This window comes from Anarrhichthys ocellatus, unplaced genomic scaffold, assembly GCF_004355925.1.
Source record: "Anarrhichthys ocellatus isolate YVR2014 unplaced genomic scaffold, GSC_Weel_1.0 scaffold7, whole genome shotgun sequence".
Classification (NCBI taxonomy): domain Eukaryota; kingdom Metazoa; phylum Chordata; class Actinopteri; order Perciformes; family Anarhichadidae; genus Anarrhichthys; species Anarrhichthys ocellatus.
In genome coordinates this window covers 281,048-307,858 of record NW_022280037.1, presented here as the reverse complement: position 1 = coordinate 307,858, position 26,811 = coordinate 281,048, and the positions used below count along the sequence as shown (strand labels likewise).

Genomic DNA, 26,811 nt, shown 5'->3' with positions numbered 1-26,811 from the left:
CGATTGGAGCGCAACAAGCTCCTTACCTCCTTTATAGGCTGATAAGAAGGAGTGACCGCCCATCCCGCAGACAGAGGCCAGGGAGGCTGGATCATTTAAAGGCTTTTTTTTCGGAAGACAGATTTCCACAAACTTCTTTGAGACCTTAAAACAGAGTGTCGCTTTGTCACTTATCGAATGAAAATACAAAATATAGGTAAAACCCTCTAAATTTCAAGAAAATACAGTTATTTTGGAATTTGTAGAGAAGTGTGACAACATGCTGTATCTGTTTTATCATTTTAAATCACAAATGTTGTTGTGCAAAGTAAATAAGGTACTTGATGCGAGTATTAGTGACTTTATATGACTTCACCTGTGGTGGAAGAAGTATATTCATATTAACATTACAATAATGTATAAATGCTCCATTACAAGTAAACGTCCTGCATTGAAAATCTCCCATTGCGATATAGCATGCTTTCCGATCATTCAATAATCAAATGGTCAGATGAAATAACCTCATGTTTAATACTCTTATGTGAAATAAATACTTGACAAATGAAAAGTACTGAGTATTTTCTCCTTTAATTGGGAACTTTAGTGCAAATAATCAGATTTTCTGAAAAAAATGAGAAATATGTTCTTGGTATTATCCACTTAGACGACACATTGTGTATCAGGATGTTTTTGATTTATGATTTCATTATTCCATTGAAAGATGATACATTATCATCTTGAATTATTGCAGGCAAATGGCCACTGCGGGTGTTGTATTATTGTTTAACCCTATATGACAGTACTGTCTTATGTGTAGGAAGCATTTTAATGTTATAGCTGGTTCTGAATACTTTATATTTCTGGGTAGTTTAATTTATTGCAGTGGCTTTTATTCTATAATCGTGCCATGCGTTTTGTATGAAAAATATGCAATCAGCAAAGTAACTGTAGTTAGTCAAATAAATGTTATGGGGTAAAGAGAATATTCCCCTTTGAAATATAATGGAGCCGAAGTATAAAAAAGCATGAAATGGAAATACTCAAAGTCAAGTAGAAGCACCTCAAAATTATATTTAATTAAGTAGGCTGCATTAGTAAATGTATACATTCCACCACTGTATTGCAATACATTTCAGAGGGAAACTTTTTAATGACCTTTTCAAAGGGCTACATTTATTTAAGTGCCTCAGTTAGTTGTTTTGCGGATAAACATGTTACATACAAAACTGATCAACTTTCTAAATGATGCATCTAAAGATGCAAATAAATAAATAACAGTATAAAAAAGAACCTAGTTAAATGTAGAAACACTGAAATGCTGCATGCAGTTTTGCAGAAATACCAATACATTAACATAATATACCGTAAACTTTAATACATTGAAATGGGGCGTTCTGCACGTGAGTGCTTTTACTTTTACATTTTGCTGATTGTAATAGCCTATGTAGGTGCATTTCATTGTCATTGACTATTTTTGAGGCTCAAATCGTTCTTCCACCCCTGCACTAAACCAAACTCAATGTTTTGTCAAATTCAGCACCAGTTTTTTACTTTTGAGTATTCTGCCATCTAGTGGTCATTAATTATACAACACGCGCACCAGTGCTGCCTCTCTCCCCCCCACCCCCCACTGTGTGAGAAACTTTTAAACAGCAATGTGTGACACATCTCGGTGCTGCTGTTTCTCAGGAAACGGCAACTTCCGTCTTTTGTCGCCTCAAGTAGCACATCGTTGTTTCCAGAGCAGTCTCGTGCACGGCCACCTGTGTGAGGGAAGGTGTAGCAACATAAGTGCATAAACTATGCTCAGAAAAAAAATGAATCTATTTATAGGCTCCTTATCGGCGAGCAAACAGAGCACAACTGTTGTGCTACCCAAACTAGTGAGGTGAGGAGAGGAGAGGAGGGAGCTTTCGTTTTCTTTACAAGAGAGGCGAGCACTTGTGGCCACTTGTGCACTGAGAAGTTTCAGCAGCGGAGGTTTTTTTCAAATTTTATTTTATTTATTTATTTTATTTATTTGCTTTTTTTGTGACGGCCGGGGATCTGATGGAGTTTTCTGAGCACATTAAGACCGCCAATATGGAGAACGTGGTGCTCCGGCAGCCGCTGCACCCGCCGAGCAGAGGCACCCTGTGCATCACCGGCCACCACCTGCTCTTCTCGGACAGGGAGGAGGAGGGCAGCGGTCGGCAGGTTCTGCTGCTCCTCAGGAACGTCGATGCCATTGAGAAAAGGTGAGGCAGGAGGACCGGAGAGTGATCATTGCAACGACATACGTCTTATCAAGTAGTTTACTTGAGCAGTGCATCATGGAATAAAAATAGAGAACAATAGGCAATGTGCTTTCAATTTGCCCAAAAACATGACATTTGATTCAACAGAAATCAATGAACCACCTTAATATACTCAATTGCTTTAAAATACTAATTACAGCATTTAATAAGGCTTTATAGATCTTTCCAGCACTTTTTTATTCAAGGGATTATAGTCACAAGCAATTAATCACACTAATCAACATAACTAATGAACACCAAAGCTGTCAGTGAATTGTCTAATTGATGTCTAATTCCATTATTCCTCAAATGTTTTTAACCAGTGTGGAAAACCTTTTGGCCCACTCCGGCCCCTTCTGTAATGAAGGCCACAGTCAAAGGTTGGACATCATTCGTGTTGCCATGTGTCTGCTGCTCTTATTGCCCACAGTGCTGAAGGAGGAAGTGTGCTAACAAGATTATAATGCGTTGCTTGCTGCTAACCGCGTCTTCTGAGCTTGCTGAAACCACTCGATGTGTTTTTGGTCAGCAGTTCAGTTTCCTTTTCGGCTGCAAGTCAAACTTTCTGCACTGCCAGAGTCAAAACAGGAGGCGTTGAGGGGGGAAAGTTGACACAGGGGTATTGTTTTGTTTCATAGTTGTGTGTGTGTGTGTGTGTGTGTGTGTGTGTGTGTGTGTGTGTGTGTATGTAGGATATCTGGATCCTCAGGGACCATTACCATCAAGTGTAAAGATCTGCGTGTGCTCCAGCTTGACATCCCGGGCATGGAGCAGTGTCTCAACATTGCTCGCTCCATCGAGGTATAATAAATAATCTATTAAACCTACTAAACCCTCAAACATACATGGATAAGGAAATTAGTGTTTTCCCTTCTTGCTATGGGATCTTACATCCTTCCTTTGAATACAACGTTTCTCATTATTTCCGCCGTTGCCCTCATCTGTGCTTTCTGATAACATTCTCTTTGGAAGTCAAGTCAATTTGAATCCCTCTTTCACTTTCTCTATAGACCCTGTCCGGTCTAGACGGTGTGTCGGAGATGTACCCTTTCTTCTACAGACCTTCTAATGTCAGCCTGCAGGACCAGTGGGGCCTGTCGTCCCCTGAAAACCACTACAGTCAAATGAAGGAACTTGTAAGCAACATATGAAACCCTGTGTCTCACGAGCTTGTTTCTGCTGTGCAGGGATGTAACACCTAAAACACACACACATACTGGTAAGTCATCCCCACAGTGATCCAACAACCACATGACAGGAAAATACCATGGAAACTGAATGCATGGGTCAAGACTCAGGATATCCCTGTCGCTTAGCTTTCATTTGTTTTCCCTTAACTTCAGAATGTGCTGCACACAGCTTGAATTTGTGTCTAATACAGTGTCGTCTCCCTCTGGGAGTAGCATGTTGCTATGGTGATGGGTGGACCCTGCAGGGAAGCATTGTTGGCGCAATGTTCCCTGAACTTGTAGGATATCTTTAGTTTTCATCTGGCAGGCCCTGTGAAGGGACTTTTTGGAGCCTGCATGTTGACTCACATCCGTCAGCTGATTCCTGCCATGAGTTGAGCTTCGTGTTATGTGGTCGAGGTTTGTCAAATGGAGTTTAAAAAGGAATGATCTGACATCGTGAGAAATATGCTCCACGCAGAGTTAAAGCAAGGAGACAGTTAGCTTAGCTTAGCATTAAGACTGGAAACGCGGAAACAGCTATCCTGGCCCTGTCCGAAGGTTAAAAAGAAAATCCGCCTGTCAGCACCTCTAAAGCTTCCAGAAAAAAATAGTGTGGCATTTTTGCAGTTTAGTTTATATATGGATTCTGTTAGGCAGATTTTGTTTATCTTTTGACAGAGCCAGGCTAGCTGTCCCTCTGTCTCCGATATGCTAAGATAAAATAACTGCCTCCTGGCTACAGCTTTATTTTTGTTGTACAGATATAGGGGTGGTGTCCTTGTTCCCATGCTGCACTTTGGGATTTTTGGTAAACATGTCGAAATCAAAAGTGAAACACTAAGTTTATAGGCCCTCTAGTTTTTTAAGGGTGAACAATTGAGCAGTGAACAAGTTCTACATGCGGAGGAAGGTGGACCCGCCTATGTTAGAGCTGTTTCCTGTAGCGTTAGTATCCTTTGACAAAAAGCAGGGTGGTGAACATGAATGTGCCGTGTGCAGGTTACATGTCCCGTGCGTATTAAAGTTCAAACAGTTACTGTGTCACTGTGACCGCCCTTGATGGTCCTCTCTCTCTCTCCTGTTTGCAGCATGACAGGTGGAGACTGAGCACTGTGAACAGAGACTACTTAGTGTGTCCCTCTTACCCTCCAGCCGTCATCGTCCCCAAGAACACCGACGATGACATGCTGGAGAAGGCGGCCAAATTCAGACAGGGGGGACGCTTCCCCGTCCTCTGCTACTACCACAGGAAGAACGGCATGGTGAGGTGCCTTCATGTGTCTCTACAGCCAAGCCCACACTTCACACATGCAACTAAACAATTCGAATCTCTTCAGGTTATCATGCGCAGCAGTCAGCCGCTGACGGGAGCCAATAGGAAGCGCTGCAAGGATGACGAGTGCCTCCTCCAGGCCGTGATTGACGGCTCGGACAAAGGCTTCGTTATTGACACGCGCTCCAGTCAACAGGCCCTGCAGGCCCGGATGACTGGTGGAGGGTGTGAGTCCAAGTCGTGTTACAGTGGCTGGACGAGACTGCACAGGCAGATGGAGAGGCGAGTGTGAAAGTTGGCTTAGTGGGAGTTGATGCGGTTCTCCGTTTTTATGATACTGATGTTTTCCCGTCAAACTGTCCACCCCATTGTCTTCTTTACAGGGGGAAAGCGCTGCAGGAGAGCCTCATTAAACTGGTGGAGGCCTGCGGGGACGAGTCCCATAACATGGACCGTTGGCTCAGTAAGCTTGATAATTCAAAGTGGCTGTCTCACGTCCAAACTGCCCTGTCAACCGCTGGACTGCTGGCGGAGTGTGTGGAGAGGTAGGAACTACACCCACGGTGTGTGTGTGTGTGTGTGTGTGGGGGGGGGGGGATTACAGTCGGTTTGCATTTATCTCTTGTCAAAGGCATGTTTTTATATTTGCACTCTTCGACATGAAGGTAGCATAAGAAATAATCGGAGCACCAGCAAAGACAAATATGTGCGCGTATACGCCTTTTCTAATACACGAAGGAGGAACAGGACTGAACTGTAGTGTATCTATTGCTTTTGTGCAGGGACGGTCATTCTGTGCTGGTTCACGGCTCTGAAGGGACAGACTCCACTTTGCTCATCAGCACTCTGGCTCAGCTCATCATGGACCCATGTTGCCGCACACTGGAGGGCTTCCTGGCTCTGCTGGAGAGGGAGTGGGTACAGGTGATTGTGTGTGTGTGTGTGTGTGTGTGTGTGTGTGTGTGTGTGTGTGTGTGTGTGTCTGTGTGTGAGTGTGTGCATGTGCTGAAAGATTGGAAAACGTGAAGAAAAAAATGCAAATCCTCAAATAGATTGAGACTCGTGAACACAGTATCAGTGATACAGAGTCACTTCACCCGAAGTATGTATTTTTTATTCACTATCTTTGAAACACAGAATGCATTACTCGTGATCTTTTTTAGGTTACTGCTTTCAGTTAAGTTCAGAATTCAAATCATAAGGAAGCCTTCTAAATAACAGTCCAAAGTGGGAGCTCATTGAATTTTGCTACTTTTTGCATCGACAGATTTGAGGCAAAGCTGTCCTCTGTTTTTCAAACACAATCTCACATCTCTTGCTAAAAGGATATTGCGCCACAGTCTACCCTTTACAGGAAATGTCTTAAAAAAAAAAACTGCACGTAGCGGACATGGATTTACCATAACCGTTTGCCCATTGTTTCCAAATGTTTCCGTTCTCTAACACTTGTACCTCCATTATAGTGGAGTATTTCTCAACATTTATGGGGAAGTCATTTTTCTCATCATCATCCTGAAATATATAATCTACATCACTCTTTTTTTATCCACACAAGAACCATGAAACAATATTTTTTAATTTCACAGCCCATCCAAATAACCAACAAACAATTAATATTGAGGCTGACATTTCATCATCAATTATCGATTATAGATAAAAGTCATATGAAGGAAAGTCGTTCTTCGTGCTTAAGAGTTAAATAGACAGGACTGAAGTAGCAAAGTTGTACAAATTGATCGATAAAGCAAGTGATGATGTTTCAACTGTGCCCCGACATGATCCCTATTTTATAAGTTATTGACACAGAAAACGACCCACAGTACAGAACAGTGTGCACTGTATGCATGTTTATATGAATAAGTGTTCCTCCCTCCAGGCAGGACACCCATTCCGGCAGCGGTGTGCCCACTCTGCGTTCTCCCACGCCCGTCTCCAGCAGGAGTCCCCGGTTTTCCTGCTGCTGCTGGACTGTGTGTGGCAGCTGTGGCGTCAGTTCCCCCTGGCACTGGGCTTCTCTGAGGCGCTGCTCCTGAGGCTGGCGACCGAGGCCTACGTGTCTAACTATGGCACCTTCCTGTGCAACAGCCATAAGGAGAGGTCGGTCTTAAGGCTCAGTGCGACTGTGCATTTGGGCAACGGATGGCTGAGACCAAACTCAACCGTTTCTTTCTTTCAAACTATATCTTCACGAGGTGTTAGTGACCTTCCACCTCACTCTTCCCTCTCAGGTGTGCTCTGGGAGTGAAGAAGAACACTCACTGTTTGTTCCGGGCCCTGTTGAGGGCCAGGGAGAGGGACTGCTACTCTAACCCTCTGTATGAGCCCACCGAGCTAGCGATCTGGCCCTCAGTCCACCCTCAGTCCCTACAGCTTTGGAGAGGTGAGCTTTGACGTTTTCAAACATGATCTCATCTTTATGCCGACAGTCATGGCCTGAGGCGATGTGTTTCTGGGTTATCCGTACATACATGCTTGTGAAGTCTTGCCTGGAGTCTCTTGCCCGGAGAAACATTTCTTCAGATTTGGCACAAACACATTTTGGGCCATAGCTTAAGAATTTATGTGCTAATTATGGCAATTTCCCACTAATGTCTAATAGGATAAATTGATGAAGTGATGTCATTTTTGGACAGACAGACAGATGCTTTTGACCTGTGGTTAGTATCAGCGGAGATGCTCGGTCAGCCTCTAACGTCCGCCCAATGGTTTCATTATCTAGAGTTGTAAGCCGACTGCGTTGCTAACTGTGATGATTCTAGGATTTGATTAATCGAGCGTTGATACTAAAGCACATATCTTATGTATTCTCAGGTTTTTTTCTGAGGTGGACCCCGCAGGCTCGTCACCTAGAAGAGGCTCAGGAGGAGATAAGGAACATGGTCACTGAGTGGGGGAAGCTGGCTCTCAGCCGATGCACTCAGTAAATGAAGATGGGAAGATGTTCAGCCTGAACATGTAGAACACGTTCTAAGGAGGGACAATACCAAAGCTCAATGCCTTTTGACTGTGGAAATGTTATCTTAGAATGTTTGACAACCTGATGTGTTTTAATGTACAGTCATTTTTGTATTCTTTTATAAAATAAATTGAAGAAAAAAAACCCTCAATTTTTGATGTAATTTGAAGATGTTTAGCCCTCACACCACATTTTAAAACTGTTGTTTAAAACATGTTATGATAATATATGTTGTGTTTTACTTAAAAATATATTTTCTATATTCATTCACAGATATTATCAATCGAAAGAGGCTATATAACCGACACATCTCCCAGTCCTGTTAAGCTCAGCTAAACACTCTTCACAATACAAATCCCTGTGCACTGCAAGTCAGCATGTTTGCACACACACGGAGCTTTGCAAGCTGGAGACTGTAGTCAGGTTCAGTCAAGAGCCACAAACCCCAGTGATTACACAATGTGGACAAGAACCACATAGCCCAGCATGACTTTCTACTGCTGCTTTTTTATCCAGCTGTTACTGGGTGAACTGAGACGGTGACCAATCGGATGGTAATCTTTTATTTCTGACACATGCCTTGAAAAGTATATTATGGGCTCTTATTTCATAATTTAGATCAGAGGAAAAGTTTGGGATTCACTAAATTGCACCTGTTGGTTTTGGACCAATAATCTGGGATTGTCTGGTATTTCTGATTTTGCCAGCACACAGGTAAAAACCTTTTTTCTGTGCCCTGTTTAATTTATTTGTCTGTACTGTTATTTTAACACGACTTGTGTATATATATATATATATATATACACCCCAATGATCATCAACAAAATGTAGAAGTTTAATGTCAGTTCATTTTGATTTTTCTAAGGACTGCTACTAGACATGCAACCGGGGGTCTGTATGCCCACTGCAGCTGCGCTGGGCTTGTTTTGCCGAGGTTGTCTCAGCAGGGCGCGAAGTTTGCCCGGTGGCAGCCTGAGCTGTTTGCCCAGGCAGATGAGCAGGTGGAACAGCCTGGAGACCGGCAGCCCCATACCTATTCAGGAAAACCCTCGTATCCTCATCACAGGTAATATGATTGATAGCTAAAGATGGAGAGAAAGATGGACTTTGTCCACCGCTACACAAACACTGAACCTGTGAAGCTACTATTGTTTTCTACCACTTTCACCATGCAGCCACTGTTTTGTACTCACGTTCACAGAGCAGTTACAAGAAGGGGTCGAGGGCACCGAGTAAGGGATATGAGAGAGTTGCTCACTTCCAAGCAGATCCTATGTTTATTTGAAATGCAAGTGGCATCAATGGCATGAGTGGTATACTAGACAAGTGTAGTGTCGTTTTATATTTATCGAGTTGCTTTCACTTTGCACCAGCAGCAGGACCCCACTTTGACTCATCACAATAGGATGCGTACAGACAGCGCTGGTGATATAAAAGAGCCAGTGAGTGACTGGAGGGGAGAATAATAGCCCACTGTTGCTTTTTGTCCCGGGATAAAGCTTTGGAACAAACAAAAAGCTGAAGCGTGGTGCACCAAAAACATTGACTCCGCTTGCGTACCAAACTCCAAACATTTTCTTGTTTTCTCTTGACAAATAGAAATACTAAACTGTGCCTCTATATGCAGGTGGTCTTGGGCAGTTAGGTGTGGGACTGGCAGAGATGCTGAGGTGAGATGCGTGGAAATTTTCTGAGACAACAAAGCTTGTGAACATGTTTGAAATTTGAACTTCGTACATCATATCTCTATCAACGTCTAGGAAACAGTATGGAACGGAGAATGTAATCCTGTCAGACATTAAGAAGCCTCCACCTCATGTTATCAGAAGTGGTATGCAATTCAAAATCAAATTCTTTTCACCAGATATGTTGTGTTTTTCATTCTTCTCCAATTTACACTGAACAGTATGTGCAGCTTATTTCCCTGCTCTTTAAATCATCAGTTTACGAATATTCTTCTCTTTCCCCATCAGGTCCATTTGTGTACGCTGATGTGTTGGACTACAAACACCTCCGGGAGCTGATTGTAAATTATCGTGTCACTTGGCTGGTCCACTACAGTGCTCTGCTTAGTGCTGTGGGCGAAGCTAATGTGGCTTTGGCACGCAAGATCAACATCACAGGTCTGCCGATTACACTCACTATTCACATGTATACCGCCTTCTTAGGGGTTATTATGTTTCAAACTCCTCTTCGGATGTCCTGCTGTCCATCTAGGCCTTCATAATGTGCTGGACTTGGCTCTAGAGAGCTGCCTGCGCATCTTTGTCCCCAGCACCATTGGAGCGTTCGGCCCCTCTTCTCCACGTGACCCGGCCCCTGACCTCTGTGTCCAAAGACCTCGAACCATCTATGGCGTGTCCAAAGTGCACGGAGAACTAATGGGGGAGGTGTGTTGGCCTTAAAATGCACATGCATACACATTCACGCGGTACTCTAATACATCAGTTTGTAAAATTTTGTGACATCTCAATATTCTTTTTCTTTAGTATCTCCATCATAAATATGGTCTGGACTTCCGCTGCCTGCGGTACCCAGGTGTGATATCAGTCAGCACCCCCCCCGGAGGAGGAACAACAGGTATTGCATCACTTCTCTATCCGCATATGCCACATATATTCAGCACAATCAGCTTGATGTTATGAACAAGGCACTCCGGACCTCTTTCTTTGCAGACTATGCCGTTCAAATCTTCCACGACGCCCTGAGCACGGGTCACCACGAGTGCTACCTGCGTCCCGACACCCGCCTCCCCATGATGCATATCTCTGACTGCCACCGCGCCACCATAGAGTTCATGCAGGCTCCAGAGTGCCAGCTGTCTCTGCGTACCTACAACATCGCCGCCATGAGCTTCACTCCAGAAGAGGTGGCGCAAGAAATCCGCAAGCATCTCCCTCACCTCAAGGTCACCTACAATCCCGACTCTGTCCGCCAGACCATCGGTACGACGTGGTGCACATACCGACACTCAAAACCTGTGGGGGATCATACAACTTTTCAATGTTTTCAGTGTGTTAAATACATCATACTGGTTTGCCATCTTCTTGAGTTTTCACTTTAAGTTTTGTCTTATTTTGAAATGACATGACTCATATTGCCATCTTCAATTATAGCTGATGTGATGGAAGTAATGTGGTTATGTTGCATGCCACTTTGCAGCAGACAGCTGGCCCGTGAGGTTTGACGACACCAATGCCAGGAGAGATTGGGGCTGGGCACCAGTCTTCCGGCTTGAGGAGCTGGTGTCAGACATGCTGCGCTCCATTCGAGACAAGAGGACATACGAGGGTTTGCCAGTCAGCTAGCGAAAACCTGCTCCACAAAGACTGATCAGCGCCCTGGCCCTGACTTCTTCTCCAGCCTGCATTTACCAGCGATACACTTCCTTTCACTTCACCTTCACATGTCGTCAACCTGTATCCCCCGTTACTCTGGAACATTACAGCAAAAAGCCAGGGACTGGTTGTAAAGTAAAGTGGGAATTCACAGTCTGATGATCTCAATATACAGTGGACAGTGAGATGTCACACACATGCACTCAAACACACATCTCAGTCTTTTTCAGGGAATAATATACCGTCAAACTTTCCCTTAATCTTTGTCATTTTTAATCGTTAGCATGGGATAAGCATCACTTTACACATGTTGCCTCAGAAGGAACAACAAAGGACTTCATAGATTTCCGAATGTCATGTGACTCACATCAATGGACACAACAGTTTGTTACAATGTCTATGAAAATGTCTATTACAATATGGACCAGTTACACATTTATAGTAACAAATCTGTTGTACACTTTGATTCAAGGATTATCTGGAATGGCTGGCTCAGTTAACTCTCAACTGTATTTATTGACTCACCACATATTCTGGCTGTTTTCAAAAGCCAGTCTTTTATTATATAGTCTATCAAGTGACTATCACACACTGTATACAACCACACTACCCTTGCTGTGGCATCTAACAAGAAACCTTTATTTTGCCTTTTTTTTTTGCCAGCTGTGTGATTTTAGTTATGAATGAGCACCTATAACAAATGAAGCCTTATTTACTGTAGATTGCTTTGGAAAGCAATGTTTAAAAAATGCAGTGTACTTTTGAATCAGACCTTGATTATTAAAAATGTTATTTACCCAAACAGCAGTGATTAAGTTGAATTGTTGACCTTCATTTAGAAAGTAACTTTACTACTGATTGGGCCACATTGATATTTAGGGTGATGCTGATGACTATAGTATTGATTGTGGTGGTAACTACAGTTTTGAGGTCCTTATCACATTTCAGGGAGAATTATTGTATTGTTTTCACCAGCATAAATAGTAGTAACTTTGCAAATTCAGATTTTTACTCTAAAACACATGATCAACAAATAAAATATGATGCACTGTTATAGATTCAACTACCAGCAGTTTCTGAAGTATTTAAAATTGGTGCCACCTCAATCAGCGACATTGAAAAGCTGCTCTCCCAGTAATGCATTAGTAATTAAAAATGTATGATGTGAGATAATATTACAACACACAGTTATCCAATATGCAGAATTATTTGCAGAATTATTTCTGCATATTGGGTAATTTAGCAAGTACAATTTAGCAGAACGTTTCACAGTTTTGTTTTATTCATAAACCAGTCAGGATCACGGTCTGGGAGGACACATCTTCCCTCCTATCATTACAGTACATGCAGTTCTTGGTTCTTTCTCTAGAGGCGCACCCGTCATCCGGCTCTCCAACCAGAAAAATTTCACCGGAGCAGCGCACGTCTTTCTCAACGGCACCTGTTAAATCCATTTTCTCTGATAATGGACGCGGGATTCTTCCGCGTAAGTTCTTGGAAAAGTTTGTTCATACTCTTTAATGTCTTGCTGCTAAGTAACAGGGAGATATATCCATTGTTGGAGCATTAATATGCAGTTTTTAGGTGGAGGGCCATAGAGCCAGGCGTTATGGTAACGTTATGGTCGGGGCTTCGTCTATCAACTGATAACGTTACTCGACAAGAGCCGTGTTTCTACTGGGCTATTTCCAGAGTTTACATGTCTTTACTAAATGCATGTTTGTACCACTATAGCCATATTTGACGATATATGGCCAACAACTCATAGCCCTTTCGCATTAATTTGGAGTCGACACAGTTGCAGGAAATAGACAAGCCTACCTAGCTAGCTTACGTTAGCTTCTTCTAATTTGTTAGCAAAGATGGCGTCCGTGTGGTGCATCGTTTGTGACTGGGGGGTAGTCACGACCACGTTAACGTTGGCTAGAATAAATGGATGTAGCGTTAAACGTGTACCGAATAACTACACCGATTTGACTATTTGATGTTCTGTCTATGTCAGCGGTGCTGCGGTGAAGGTAACCACGAGGCTAATATTAGCCTTTTAGTTTCGCCTGGAGGATTAATCATGCTAACTATTAGCTTAGCTAACGTTAGCTTATTTGTATCAATGTCATGTGTGGCTCACGTTGACGATGTGGTACTGCGACCACGTGAACTGACGTTATCAAATATTCTGACTTTTACCGTAACATCGTATGTTAGCAAATGTACCTTAATGTTTGCTAACTCAGTGTTTTGGTTTCGATGTCTGTATCGCCGGTATGTTAGTGCAGTCACGTTTAAATTACCGCTGGTCAAACACTAAGGAAGTTGTTTTGCATCTGAACTGAATCACGTGAGAGAAATGCTTCAAGCATAATGTTAGGTGTATGTGCGTGTCTGATTGTCAACCCACACTAGTCATCTAAGAGTTGGTTGATTTTTTTTTCTGTAGGGTACAAGTGCGGAGCAAGACAACCGTTTCAGCAACAAGCAGAAGAAACTACTGAAGCAGCTGAAGTTTGCAGAATGTCTGGACAAGAAGGTATAAGATCACCCACAAATGCATTGTGTTGTTCAGCTTGTGCCAGTATAAGTCCCAAACAATCTGTTGCCTTGACAAATGTATTGTATTTTATTGACCAGATTTGTGATTTGTTTCTGATTGCATGAAACCATTTCACCCTTAGGTGGACATGACCAAAGTGAACCTGGAAGTCATCAAACCGTGGATTACTCAGCGAGTGACAGAGATTCTGGGGTTCGAGGATGACGTCGTCATAGAGTTTATATTTAACCAACTTGAGGATAAGGTAATGTCTTTAATATGTTTCTGTTTTGTTTTTCAAAACTGTCATAAATTTGAGGGCATTGTTTCGTTAGTAAGAAGGGATATAAGCAAATAATTGCACTCCCTAGTCAAATTGAATGGGTAAAGTAACAATTGGTGTAAACTGATTAATAATGACATAACTATGTTTTGCTGTTATGTGACAAAGTGCCTATATTCAGCAGTCTTCTAATGATGATGTGATTTATGATTTAAAAGGCCTGAACCAATATGGATGTTATACCTTGCATCAGAAGTATAGCACCAACACCTAATTAGCTCTCTCCTGAGCCCAAAGTCACTGAGCCCAACTCTCCTTCATGATGCAGTGTGTGGTTTGAGGTGAGTTATATGCAGGGATCACCAATATCATGTCAGTGAAAGACATACCTGAACAATGCCATAATCATGTAGGATAATTGCAGTGCAAAATTAAACTGCCCAGATCCCTGCTGTTAAGAGTAACGGATCTCTTCCTCTACATTCTTTAGAGAGCAACTGTAGGAGTATTTTAACACCAAGCTGGAAAGGATCCTCTCAATGTCCACCTCGGATTGACGATTTCAGGTCTTCTGCACCTCTGTTGGGTTTGCTCAGAAGCGTTTTCTGTCCCACTTGCAACAGACTCAAGGTCACTGTAGAAAGTTGAGAACAAAAACAAGATTTTCATCCGATTTGTGAGTTGTTCTGTAACAAATCTGTTAAACCTCTGACAACACTCGGCGTCTCAGTTGCGTGTCGTCAGACGTGCAACACATTTGAGATTTTCAAACATAAACGGTACTTTTCTTTTTGGTGTTAAGTTACTCTTTAAACTGAAAGGCCATTGAAATATCTGTAGTGGTCATGTTTTTGATTCTTAACAAAATCTTTCTTGCCAGCAGGGCTTTAATGCTGAGCCCCACTGATGTTGTGTATTTTATTGTTTAATATTAAATTCTGCATGTTTTTCATCCCATAGGCTAATTTAAGAATTTTGTTTATTTATGCATAATTCCATTGCAACGGCTTACTTTTTAAAATAGGAAAACAGATAAATGGGAGGGAAATGACCAAAGTAATGTACACACATTATCCCTTATTAGATTATTACTAGGATTCCATCCCATAGTATACTTCAATGCAAGTATGGTATGTATGCGTAATGACTTCGTTAATGACTTTCATTCTCCTAAGATGCTTAAAAAACCGCATGTATTTATTTAATATTATCAAATGTGACCCCAGTACTGCACATAAAATATATTTTCTGATCTTTTGCTTGCCATAGCTTTTGAGGCGGGTGGGTTGGGCTGTTAAAGCTAAGTTTTAAGGGCACTGTTGCATAATGGTAAGAAAAGGAAATTGAATTGAGATCACGGTATCTCGCAATAATTCTATCAGCTGTTGAAAAAGAAAAACTTCTTTTTTTTTTTTGTGTAACTGTGTACTCATTATTGCTTGTTCGTCTCTTGCAATTTAGATAAATGATATAACATTAAGCTCAAGGTGGTTGAGTCTCAAGCAGTAGGGAGGCGGAAGCAAGCCAAGGGAGCTCCGTGCCCACTGATCCCACGGGACTCACTGAAGACACCGGAACTGTACTTGCAGTGTTGGGTTTTAATGCACTCTGTATTGTGGCTCTTTGTTTAACTCCTGAAGTGTAGACTTGTGGGGAGACCGGAGAACAAGGGGTGGGTAGGGACACTGATATGTAAAGCAGTGGGGATAGTACTGAGCAAATCAAATAATGACTATTTGTTGTGTTCTTGATTGTATACCTGGGGAATAAAAATCAGAAATGGGTATAACAGAAGTATTGCATGCAGTTATTTATATCACTAGATGCGTCTCCCCTCAACTAGCTCACATTCTCAGCTTGAATATGTGAGTACAATTTAAATCAAATTAATCACACACTTGTTTTGATAGGTTATTCTTTCAATTATTGGACCCAGGTATGTTTAGTATACTAATCAGTGTCTTACATGTTTTGAGTAAGGTTAAAGACATAGTCACATCAGTTTAGTGAGGACTAGAGGGTAGGCAGTCCCATTTTTGGGATCCTAACCCCCCCCACCCCACCCCTTAATTATGTGCCTTCCATTACTTTAATGGCCGTATGGTCTTTTCTCTGCCTCCTTCGTGTGTGTGTTACAGCACCCGGATAGCAAGATGATGCAGATCAACCTGACGGGCTTCCTGAATGGGAAGAATGCCCGGGAGTTCATGAGGGACCTGTGGCCCCTGCTGCTCAGTGCCCAGGAGAACATTGCTGGCATCCCGTCTGCTTTCCTGGAACAGAAGAAGGAGGAAATTAAACAGAGACAGGTGAGCTTCTCCCTGGGGTCAGTTTGGCAGAATGTGTCTGTTAGCTGTAGGAAGGTCATGGCTCTGTGGTCGCTGACAGCTCGTGGTTCAAGTAGCCCAGGCAGGAAAAGACTCGAGTAAATAAGTCTGTATTTCTGTAATAATCAGAGTGGATAATGTGTCCTATATGAACCATACACCCAGACAATAACATTGACCTCAGTATTTGACACCCTAGATGACAGTATGTGAACATTGCCGGACAGAACATGCAGTATATTGTTACTGATAGTGATGTGATTGTTCCTTGTTACATTTCCGGTAGATTGAACAGGAGAAGCTAGCTTCTCTGAAGAAGATCGACGACGATAAGAAGGAAAAGGAAATCAGAGAGAGGGCACAGTCAAAAAGCCCAAGGAGGTAAGAAAAAAAAAAAAAAAAAAAAAAAAGTCTTCCATATCGACATCAGTGGACCGAAGTTGGATTTGTGTGTTTATATCACAGAACATGAAAACATAATTCTGTTTGCTTTTCCTCTGTCCAGGCGGAAGACGAGGTCACCATCACCCCGGCGAAGGTCTCCAGTGAAGCGTGAAAGGAAGCGTAGCGCCTCGCGCTCTCCAAGACGCAAAGCCAGTCCAGTTGGCGGCAGTTCACCCCCTCCACCTCTGATGCAGCTGCCCACCAAACCGTTGGAGCAGCTTGTGGAGTCAGAAACATTAGATAGAGCCCTGCCAGAGCCAGTCGTCCAGGAAACTCCTTCCACCTGGTTTGTAGAAGAATTGCCTTGCTTAAAAATGACAGTTTTGTGTGGGATTCAAAATCATTAGTTATTCGTTTTTAGTTTAGAATCTACTAGATTTGAGGTTTATTTATTTACGTTCTTGGTTCATATTTATTCCACATTAGTCCTTTCATTCAGGGTCAATTATGTGGGGACGGGTTTTGTAATGCACTGGATGAAACACAAAAGCAATTTTCATCTATAATTGTTTTTAGTTTATCATGGAAACTGGTAATATAGTACAGTAGTTTTCTTTTAGATTAAAAAAAAAAAAAAAAACCTTGACAGTGACATCTAGAATTGAATTTGAACTTGTTCCTCTGGCCTGCAGTGACGCAGTTGTGGAGGTGGTGAATCCAGACCCAGTGACTGAAGTCAAAGAAGCTTCACCAGAGAAGACACAGAAGAAAGAGGAACGGCCCAGGTCCCGGGAACGGGAGAAGGACGGCAGGAGGGACAGACCTCACCACCGCTCTCGTTCTCATTCCCGCACTCGCAGGCGACGCTCCCGTTCTAGGTAATTTTTGACGTATCAAGTTATTTTGGTGTCCTCTGGTTCTTCAAAGATTTAATGTTTTTAAATTCTGGGTAAAATCAAGGACTTCCAAGTTCCTAAACATTGAAAAGAAATTCAAAGCGTCTCTCGTTCTGTACCACATTTCAGATCTTACTCCCCTCGTAGAAGACAGAGTCCCAGGAGGAGGATGTCTCCTCGTCGAAGGAGCCCCCCCAGACGTGGCCCCCCCAACTCCAGACACAGGCACAGACGCTCTCCTGTCCGCAGGTCAGTAGCTGCAGCCTAGTGGTTAAAAGAACAATCATTAAGTTCCTCTGTAACATCTTCCTATTTATATTATTCTACTGGCCACTGACATTGTGTACAGTAGATCTGGGCCATACAGCTTCTCCCTTTAAAAATAATCTTGTATTGTTCATGTGTTTGTGTCCTACAGGAGGCGCTCTCGCTCTGCTTCATCCTCTGGCAGCAGCTCTTCCAACTCTCGCTCGCCTAAAAAAGCAATGAAAAGAATATCTAACACACCACCCCGAAAACCGGTCCATCATCCCGACAACCCCATTAGCCCTGCAGGGAAAGACAGGCGGTCCCCATCTCCACGGGCCAGGAGGGGCAGAGGCTCTGCATCACCAGCCAGACCATCTGGTACGATCCTTATATAATAATGACGTCTTTGTCTCTTACTGACAGCGTCGGCTCCCTCCGTCTTTTAGAAATTAGATTTAACTATTCAAAATCTTGTGAAGAGGATGATTATCATAAGTGCATTTATAATTCTTGGTGTCTTGTTTTTCAGGTTTAAAGCGAAAACCAGGAGGAAGGGGTGATTCTCCGTCTGATAATGCCAAGCCCAGACCGTCTGAAGGGTCCGAGTCAGGTAAGCGCTAAAGTACCGCTGTTAAGAACCACAGAGGCCTGTGACCTTACGGCTCACAAGTTGTGATAACCGTCAAAAACGGACCCTTGCCCAGACTGTTGGCTCTGGTTTTCAGCTTGAGGGGACACAATGACGGATGTTACTTTACCATACTCAAGAGTTTATAGCATGGCCCATTACATACGCAATTTTAATGATTGTGAAAATGTCTTACGAGGTAATGTTGCTAAGCTCATGGGAGAAGCTTGCTTTACCTGTGCAGAATAAAAACATTTCCAGGGGCTTGTGTGATAATCCTATTTCAACCTCATGCCCAAATGAGTATTTACCTTAAATTTGTTACCAGTTTTTTTTTTTTTTTTTTTTTTTTCTAGCAAATATATTTTTTGCGCTGTAGAATGTTAAATCTTTGCCCAAGTATCTTATTAGTGATTTGTTAATGTGTTTTGATCTCCCTTAGATTATCAGTACAAACAGAGTGAACATGATTAGACACGTAATACTCGGGGACAAGTAGAAAGCTATGGTCAAATTGCCACGTAGAAAGCTAATGAAAACTCAAACCACAGGGATATTAATCCTTTTTTTCGATATTATCTGACTTTTCCATGGCAGTCTGTTTCACTGATGAGACACTCGATGCTTTACATTTCAGAGGAGGATAAAAATGACAAAGGGGCAACCGCAGATTCGGTGCAGCAGCGGCGTCAGTATCGCAGGCAGAATCGACAGACTTCTTCAGGTTATAAATGTTTTTATCCCCGTTCTGTCCTCCCCATACACAACCACCCCAACACAGCAGACAGTTGAGGCTATAACGAAACGGTCGCTAATGTCCTCTTTCTGTTTTGTGTCAGATACAGGGTCCTCCTCATCCGAAGACGAGGGACCCAAGAGGCTAACAGCGGGGCCAGGGGCCAGAAATGGGGAAGTCAGGAGGAGACGCAGCCGCACACCCTCCCCACGGAGGCGACACAGAGATGACTCTCCGAGGTCAGTACTTTTGTGTCTGAAAAAATTGGATTGTATGTGAAATCAAATGTTGATCATGTACTGTACTCATGTTTTCTTTTTCTCCCACTTCAGGAAAAGACGTTCTCCATCTCCTGGACGCAGACGTCGCACACCGTCTCCCCCACGACGTCGCAGATCTCCCTCTCCTCCTAGAAGAAGGTATAGGCGTGTTTATTTGATCTCTTCAGCTATCTTTTCTAATATCAATATCATCTGAAAATTCGAAAAAGGATTTTTGACAATTAAATTTGGTGTTTCCCAGGTCTCCTTCCCCACCTCCCCGTCGTCGCTCTCCATCCCCCAGACGATACTCTCCCCCTATCCAGCGGCGCTACAGCCCCTCACCCTTGCCTCTACAGAAGAGGAAGCTGTCTAGCTCTCCCCCAAAACGCTCTTCTCCAGGGGCCAAGCGACGCGCCTCCAGGTCGCCCAAGCGCAGAAGTCCTCCTGCTCAAAGGAGACGCACGCCTCCTTCCTCGTCTCCATCCAGACACAGGAGGAGCCCCATGTTGTCTTCTGTCAGGCCAAGCAGGGAGACGCGATCCCCTGTTGCCAGCCGCCTCTCCCCATCCCCTGCGAACCGCGGTCGCGCCGTTAGGGGTTCCACCAGTCCTCCGAGGCGTTTTGAAACCTCTACTTCCTCTCCATCGAACCAGCGGAGACAGCAGTCCCCTCCACACAGTGGCAAACCCATCCGCAGGGTGTCCCGCACCCCGGAGCCACGCAACAACCAGAGGTAGGCGAGGCAGATGGCATTCATCTCCATAGTGATTATGTCAGGATAATGCACCTTTTATCTTTGAGTTGTGTAACCTGTTTTGTACATGTGCCATCGCTCTTTTGAATGTCCCTTTTGTCCTCTCCGCAGACCATCTCCAAGTCCCCAGCCTTTGAGGAGAGCGTCCTCCAGATCCGTTTCCCCCCAGCCAGCAGCTCTGAAACGTCCAGCCCCCGCATCTGCCTCCCCCTCTCCATCTCGCTCAGCCAGCGGGTCTCCACCACCAGCCAAAAAAGCCAGCAGTGGTTCCGGCAGTCAATCCCCAAACAAGGTTTGATACTTTAGCTTAGTTTCAATTCTGGCTTTGTTAAATGAAGTTGCAAAGGAAAGTATGCAGATACTTTGCATTTATGTAGCTAGGCATGCAGCAAGCCAGACTTGTCTTCGTCTGATTACATTAGCCATCATTCTCCATCAAACATAACCTCAAGAATTGTAAAACATAAAGCATTGTAAACTTTTCTCTGGAGATTAAATATGCAACATCATCCCATCTCTTAAACACTTTTAAGGACCTTGAATACTGAGTCCTTGAATGTATTCTGAACCACAATAAGAGAATCTCTACTTACTTTACTTAGAAATAAGTCTTGGAAGTTGGTAGTTAGTCAATAATACTTGAAACTTTATTCCTTTGACGTTTGTGGAGTTATTCAGTGGCATTTTTAATGTTGTCCCCATAAAAACAACTCTTTTTCTTTGTTTCATTGCAGAATTCAGATGTTGACGGCAGTGGAAAGAAAAAGAAGAAGAAGAAGGAAAAGAAGCATAAGAAGGAGAAGAAACACAAGAAGCACAAGAAGCACAAGAAAGAGAAGAGTGGCGGCCCTGTGACTGGAGATGGGCATGAAAACCACGGGGGGGAGGAGGATGGAGAGTCAAGAAAGGTGATGTCTAGTTTCTGCGTTTTTTAGCTACCAAGGCCTTTGTGCTCTGTGCTCAACAGGGATAAGTAGCGGATGTTATTTTGTTGATCGCCATGCATTGGCCAGTTGATAGGCGTGTATTTCATGCTGTTTTTCATTTAGGAATCAGACAGTGAAGTAGATGACAGCTTGGATGATCTGGAGAAACACCTAAGAGAAAAGGCCCTGCGCTCCATGAGGAAGGCCCAGTTATCTCCGTCACAGATGTCCTGAAAACAAGGGGCTTTCTCAATTTTCCACTCACTCTTGATGTTTGTCATCAACCTGGTTCAGCTTTAGAATGTACAAATTGTTAAATCTTGAGTCTTTTTTTTTGTTTTTGTTTATTTCTTTTTACTGGTTTGGTACATTCTGAAGAGTGTTTCATTAAGAGCTTGATTTATCGGTTAGTGTATTATCTGAACTGTAAAGAAGCTTGTGTTGTCCATCATTTTTAATTGTGAGCAGGGAAACGGTTTAAGCTTAGAGGTTTGATTTGTGCAGGTTTCAGATATTTTCCACAGCCTACAATAGATTCCATTCAGAAATGATTGCATGTGCAGTGATTGTCTCTGATGTGCATGAACCACAGACCTTATGGAGTGTAGAGAACAACCAACATACAGTAACATACTGTTACTATTGCCTTTTATTAGTGGAAACAGTTGCACAGCAGTGTGCATTGTTAGAGGCCGTAACAGAATGTGTTGTCCCATATTGTAACTTAAAAGAGGTGTTTAGCATCGTTTAACCTGCTGTTTTTCCTGACTTTGAAATTGTCTTGTTTTAAGACTAAAACAATCTGTGAGACAGAGAATGCTTTAATTTTCCAGATGGATTGATATGCAATTTTATGTTGACACCCTTACACCAAGCTAATCTCCGTGGGACTGCTCTATGATTTGTATTTAGTACCCCTGGCTCTTGTCATCTTGTCATCCTTTCAGAATTAAAACCTTTTTATAGGACGTGTGCTTTCCTCAATGTTAAGATGTTGTCATTTCTCTTTGGGATGGGATCTGTAAAAAATGTACACAGAATGTGGGTAAATGAAGAAAAATAGATTAAGAAGAAAAACAGTTATTGGGTGGGGATGTTGGCTAATGAGACATGAACAACCCACCGGACCTGCAAATTCAAAACCTACCGCTACACTTGCAGCATATTTAAAAGTGGATCTGCAATGTGGTCATTGCACCTAAATCAAACTTTTCCTTTGTCACAATGGCCAATTATTGAACATATCAGTTGCCAACCTAAATGTATGTATTCTTTCACTTCAATGAAAGTTTGTAATGATAAATGGCAAATAACATTGTGGCAAAACAGGACGAAACACAATGTATTGTATATTAATAGCTATGGAATATTTTGGGGAAATGCATGCAAATTAAGTGAGAGAGAGCTGCACGAATTTATTTGCAAAAACAGTAAATGGAAGCGCAAAAAAATAATTAAGGAGAATAACGAAACAAGTCTGGTTTTGAGACTGATAAATAATGAAATAATTAAAATGAAAAACCTGTTTTTATTTCATGACAAAAAGCAGAATATAACGGTGCGCAGGAGCGCTGTGTGGCTCTGATGCGTCCTCACGTCCTCCTTCCTCCCAGCAAGGAGACTCCTCTCCTCAGACCCTCCCACATTTTTGTGTGTGTGTGTGTGCGCGCCTCGGATGACATCACTGCTTTAAATAATCCCGTTGCTTCTTCCCGGCCGTCCTTATCATCACTACTCACCCAACGTACACCGCGTCGCGGTTCAACACGATGTGTTTGTAGCTGAGCTTTGGTTGAAGTTACACAGCAACGTTGAAACAAATCTCCTCTGGCAGACACCGCTGCCTCCTTGTCCGCTTTCATTAATTAGTCCGTTGTGCTTCCAGCACCGGGTTCCTCCTTTGGGGAGAAAGAAAAAGCGCAGACTAGGCTTCAGTGCGGGGAGAAGAGGACCGAGCTAAGTCGGGCGTGGTAGCAAGAAGAAAAAAACTCATCTTTGTTAGCAAAACTTCAAAAAGTAGCAGCCGCAATGTCGCTGTCGGTACCGCAGAACGGAGTAAAGGCGGATAACGAGCCCGTTATCGAGCTGTTCGTGAAGGTAAGACCGCGGCACAAGTCGCACGGGAGAAGTTTTTTTAAATTTAATTTTGAGTAGCTTCAGTGTGTTGTGGTGATGAATGCTTTATTCCTTCCATTCGCTATTCTTTACAAACTAGGTTTTTGTTGAGCTAAAACCATTTTAGCTAGCTATACGTTGGTGTTTCACTCACGGGGTTTGCTGTACACTTGATGGAAACGCTACAAGAAGATTTTATGACGCTGTAAGTTATTATTGTTTTAAGTTTTAGAATCATAAATCTATTTTTCCACTGTGGCCATGTGGAGCCTGCAGCGTCACGCGCAGGGCGGATGCAGCTTCCCATCGAGTGGAGAGAGGCGCCTGCCACGCTGAACACTCGCCGCTAATTCGTTAACAAAAGCCGAGCAGTAGTGGACCATACGAGCAGAATCGCCACTGTAACGTGTGCGCGCTTGCTGCGGCTACATGTTAATGCTTGATACAATGTAACGCTTCTCAGAATGATAGAAACATGGTTTCCATCCGGCCCTCCGTGGACACCGGGGTGGACTCGAACCAGCCATTTGAACGTTAAGTTGGATCACCTTGTCATCACTCAAAGTCTGCCATCAAAGATTTTTTTTTTTTTGAGACAGATTAGTTTTGTGATGCTGTTGCTGTGCACAGTTTTCCAAGTTTCCTTCACACTTGTGTGGCGAGGGCGTGAAAGAGTATTGTGGGCCATTGTTACTGTATGTCGCAGCTGTGTGTCCTCAGTGCTGTTATTGACACTGGTTGTTATTTAACGTCATATATTTATAACTGTGGGTGTCTCCTTCTGGGAAGCACAATTCATCACATTTAGACATGATGATAGATTAGCTTGATGGACTTGTCTTCAGATAATAATAATTTTTTTTACGACACCTGCCTTCCCTAAAACTGTAGGTGTGTATCAAACGGTCTGGGCCTCAGCAGTGGGGATGGTGGAGGGGCTGTGAATGGCTGTTTTTCTTTCTTCAGCCTGCTGCTTTGCAGGGCGGGAAAATGGCAGAGGGAAGAAAAAAGGGGGAGGCTGGGGACAGGGGGGAGTGGGAGGGAGTTATGGGGTCCTGACTGGGAGAGGGCGTGGGGGTGATGGTGCAGTGGGGGGGGGGGGGTCACTGACCAGAAGAGCGAGCACTCAATAGTAATGATGACAGTGGAAGCGTGTAGCCCTGGGGCAAAAAGCATTTCTTAAATGCTATGGATGAGCTGGTACTCAGTTAGCTCTGGCCTGTTAAAAGTTCTCAGTAGAAGTACTGAAAATCCCCTCAGTCCTACTTGAATTGTTAAAGGAGAAGCCTTTGTTGTGAGGCATTGATGAGGCTGAGCAGCAGGCCCTGCCGTGTAGCGGCAGAACAAATGGAAACGAACTGGCCGGCAGCACCATTTATTTTAACTCCCTCTCACAGCCTACTGGAGAGGTTGCATCACCCCCAGGCCTGGAAGCTTTACACATGTGGCCAACTCTTCACACAGACGTCTTCTTCCAGTGTGTGTGTGAGTGTGTGTGTGTGAGAGTGTGAGTGAGTGAGTGAGTGAGTGAGACTTTTTGTCTCTACATCTTGCGTTATGGCTCCGTGTCACGTGCCGGCGTCTGACATGTCCACATCTATTATTGAGGCCGTTGTTCTTACTGCGCTGCATTAAACACGATCATGGGAGACAATGGCGGGGGCACGCAGGTTGCCATAGGCGCACTGCTGCGAGCTGGGCCTCTGGGAGGAGCAGATAACGAACCGTGTGTGCTCCAGACTCACACAAGTGTCAGATCTGTTGGGGCACCGCCACATATCAAAGCTGACTAATCATGCTTCTAGGACATGAGTTGCCTGCTGTGTCTGTACATGGTGTTTACCCATTAAAAAGTAGCTGACTGTCCCAGTTCAGAGACACTTTGATGATCTTGCAACTTTTCCACCTGTAGTGTCTACCGCCGCAGTCGTCCTGTCATCACTATGGGAACACTTTGCACTGTGCTCATCTTTTGAGGACGTGCACGTGAAGTTTGCCATCGTCAGTTTATATTGCGCCCTGTTGCAAATGAGCGTGATATAACGCCTTTTTTTATAAGAGGGAGGATCAACCCTTGACCTCATCATGGTGCGTCAGATTAGATATTGTTTTGTAGCCGGTGTGCTGTAGAGGGTGACTTCCCGAGCATCCACCCATGTCTGTTTCGCTCGACACTTCCACACATCACATGGTAGAAGCTGTAATATGAGACCCTGAATCTGATGTATTTATGTGCTGTGATAGTTTGGGGGGGGGGGGGATGCATTACTCTGATACAAGACATCTGAAACAGATGAAAAAAGCTGCATATAGTATTCTTGTTATAGTGGAAGATGTTCCTCTTGTAAAGCAAGGTCCATCCGTGTATTGATTACAGCGCTACCTGGTCTGCTGGTTGTCTTGTGTTACTTCTACAATATGTTGAAGGAGATTGGCGGTCGTTGATGTGCATCATTCTCATCATTAAATCATCACAAGTTTGTTTGTTTTTCTTACAGTTTTACAAAGCTGCGTAGCGAGTCATTCTCCACCAGCATATGAGCCGGCTGTTTGACGGCGAACAGAATATAGATGAGTCGAGGGGAACAGTCGTGTGCCAAGATCACACCGCCCTCTCACAAAAACCTTCTGCTGCCTCCAGACTTCTACGCTCTTGGCAGCGGTAGCAGCAGAGCCAGTAAACATGCTGGAGGAGTGCTTTTTAAGTCTGGATGGCACAAGAGACCGTCTGTGTTTTGTCTAACTCCATGGGAACCGGGGAGACGGAAGCCTGCACCACAACAGAGTAAGAGGCTGCACTCTGTAGAAGGACTGAATGCTCAACGCACAGTGTTAAGTCTCTCTCCTAAAGGCCTCGGGAAGAGCTGCGCCATCAGTCGCCAGATGTGACAATCGGAGGTCTTGCCTTGTGATGAGCTGTTTTTATGGAAACACAATCGCCCTTTTCAACAGTTGCTGTGCTCCGGTGGTATTGTTGGCAATTGAGTAACCGTTTCTTTTGCAGGAATAGGAAATCAATAGAGCAGTTTATTTATTTTTCCCAGAGCACGCAGCAATGCTGCAGTCAGCATCATGAGTTTAGGGGACAAAGATTAATGGCTTGTTACTGTCGTAGAGCTGTTGTTTCTGCGCTGTGGATTTTGCTTCTGCAGCACCTGGCCCGTCACTGCTCCTTCATTGTAACTGACTCCGGATGCAGGCCCGATCGATCCGGCACCGTGTCATTATCGCACCAGTTTGAAGAGGAGCTTTTCAGACGGCACGTTCAGAAGTTTCATTTCGTCGTCTTGTTCGTAGAATAGATCGTTCTTGGCTGTGTCTGGATTAAGACTGTGCTGTGTGAAATCATGTTGTGCAGGTATATCCTCAGGAAAAGCTTAGTTCGCCCTGTTATGAGGAGGAAGAGCTCGTTTGTGCTGCCCGACCAGGAAGCTGCGGCTAATGAGGCGTTTCTCCCATGAGCTCAGGACAGGAAGTGAGGCCACCCTACAACAACATGGATCCCAGACTTTGAAGATTTGATCCAAACAGAGAGTCTTGTGTGTTCATGGGTTAGTGTGTTTTACTTGATAATTAATGGGGCTGCACAGGTTACCACTGCATACATTACATACAAGGTCAAGATGCAGAGGAAAAACGAGCCTTGACCGACTCTACCTCTCTGTTACATCATCTTCACTGTGTGTGTGTGTGTGTGTGTGTGTGTGTGTGTGTGTGTGTGTGTGT

At 43.6% G+C, this 26,811-nt stretch overlaps 4 protein-coding genes across 8 annotated transcripts in view; all 4 read left to right on the top strand.

The window, feature by feature from the left end:
- Positions 1 to 1,733: 1,733 nt before the first annotated feature.
- On the top strand, positions 1,734 to 7,807 carry LOC116383918 (myotubularin-related protein 9-like). 2 transcript variants are annotated; one of them, XM_031848116.1, is made up of 11 exons: positions 1,734 to 2,216; positions 2,579 to 2,635; positions 2,948 to 3,056; positions 3,266 to 3,391; positions 4,516 to 4,689; positions 4,765 to 4,982; positions 5,084 to 5,245; positions 5,483 to 5,624; positions 6,577 to 6,797; positions 6,929 to 7,080; positions 7,512 to 7,807. In XM_031848116.1, the coding sequence occupies exons 1-11, from the start codon at positions 2,029 to 2,031 to the stop codon at positions 7,622 to 7,624; spliced, it is 1,662 nt and encodes a 553-aa protein (XP_031703976.1). In that variant the 5' UTR covers positions 1,734 to 2,028; the 3' UTR covers positions 7,625 to 7,807. The 2 variants fall into 2 exon arrangements, with proteins under 2 accessions (XP_031703976.1, XP_031703978.1); XM_031848118.1 differs by lacking the exon at positions 2,579 to 2,635.
- An 85-nt stretch (positions 7,808 to 7,892) lies between these two features.
- On the top strand, positions 7,893 to 11,886 carry tdh2 (L-threonine dehydrogenase 2). The gene is made up of 8 exons (XM_031848119.1): positions 7,893 to 8,722; positions 9,284 to 9,326; positions 9,417 to 9,487; positions 9,630 to 9,779; positions 9,874 to 10,046; positions 10,146 to 10,236; positions 10,332 to 10,601; positions 10,819 to 11,886. The coding sequence occupies exons 1-8, from the start codon at positions 8,536 to 8,538 to the stop codon at positions 10,962 to 10,964; spliced, it is 1,131 nt and encodes a 376-aa protein (XP_031703979.1). The 5' UTR covers positions 7,893 to 8,535; the 3' UTR covers positions 10,965 to 11,886.
- Positions 11,887 to 12,359: 473 nt separating this feature from the next.
- srrm1 (serine/arginine repetitive matrix 1) lies at positions 12,360 to 21,938 on the top strand. Of its 2 annotated transcripts, none has more exons than XM_031847201.1 (17): positions 12,360 to 12,480; positions 13,432 to 13,521; positions 13,667 to 13,789; positions 15,946 to 16,116; positions 16,421 to 16,515; positions 16,640 to 16,864; positions 17,211 to 17,396; positions 17,544 to 17,663; positions 17,833 to 18,041; positions 18,193 to 18,273; positions 18,929 to 19,015; positions 19,137 to 19,266; positions 19,360 to 19,446; positions 19,550 to 20,023; positions 20,156 to 20,336; positions 20,779 to 20,952; positions 21,094 to 21,938. In XM_031847201.1, exons 1-17 carry the CDS (start codon positions 12,460 to 12,462, stop codon positions 21,202 to 21,204), a joined length of 2,565 nt encoding a protein of 854 aa, XP_031703061.1. In that variant the 5' UTR covers positions 12,360 to 12,459; the 3' UTR covers positions 21,205 to 21,938. The 2 variants fall into 2 exon arrangements, with proteins under 2 accessions (XP_031703061.1, XP_031703060.1); XM_031847200.1 differs by having other exon boundaries at positions 19,131 to 19,266.
- A 104-nt stretch (positions 21,939 to 22,042) lies between these two features.
- The window catches only part of clic4 (chloride intracellular channel 4), a 16,387-nt gene continuing 11,618 nt past the window's right edge, over positions 22,043 to 26,811 (top strand). Inside the window, exon 1 of one of the 3 annotated variants that reach the window (XM_031847202.1) lies at positions 22,043 to 23,067. In XM_031847202.1, coding sequence (XP_031703062.1) covers positions 22,999 to 23,067 — 69 coding nt within the window. In that variant the 5' untranslated portion in view covers positions 22,043 to 22,998. The other 2 variants (XM_031847203.1, XM_031847207.1) reach the window with 2 other exon arrangements.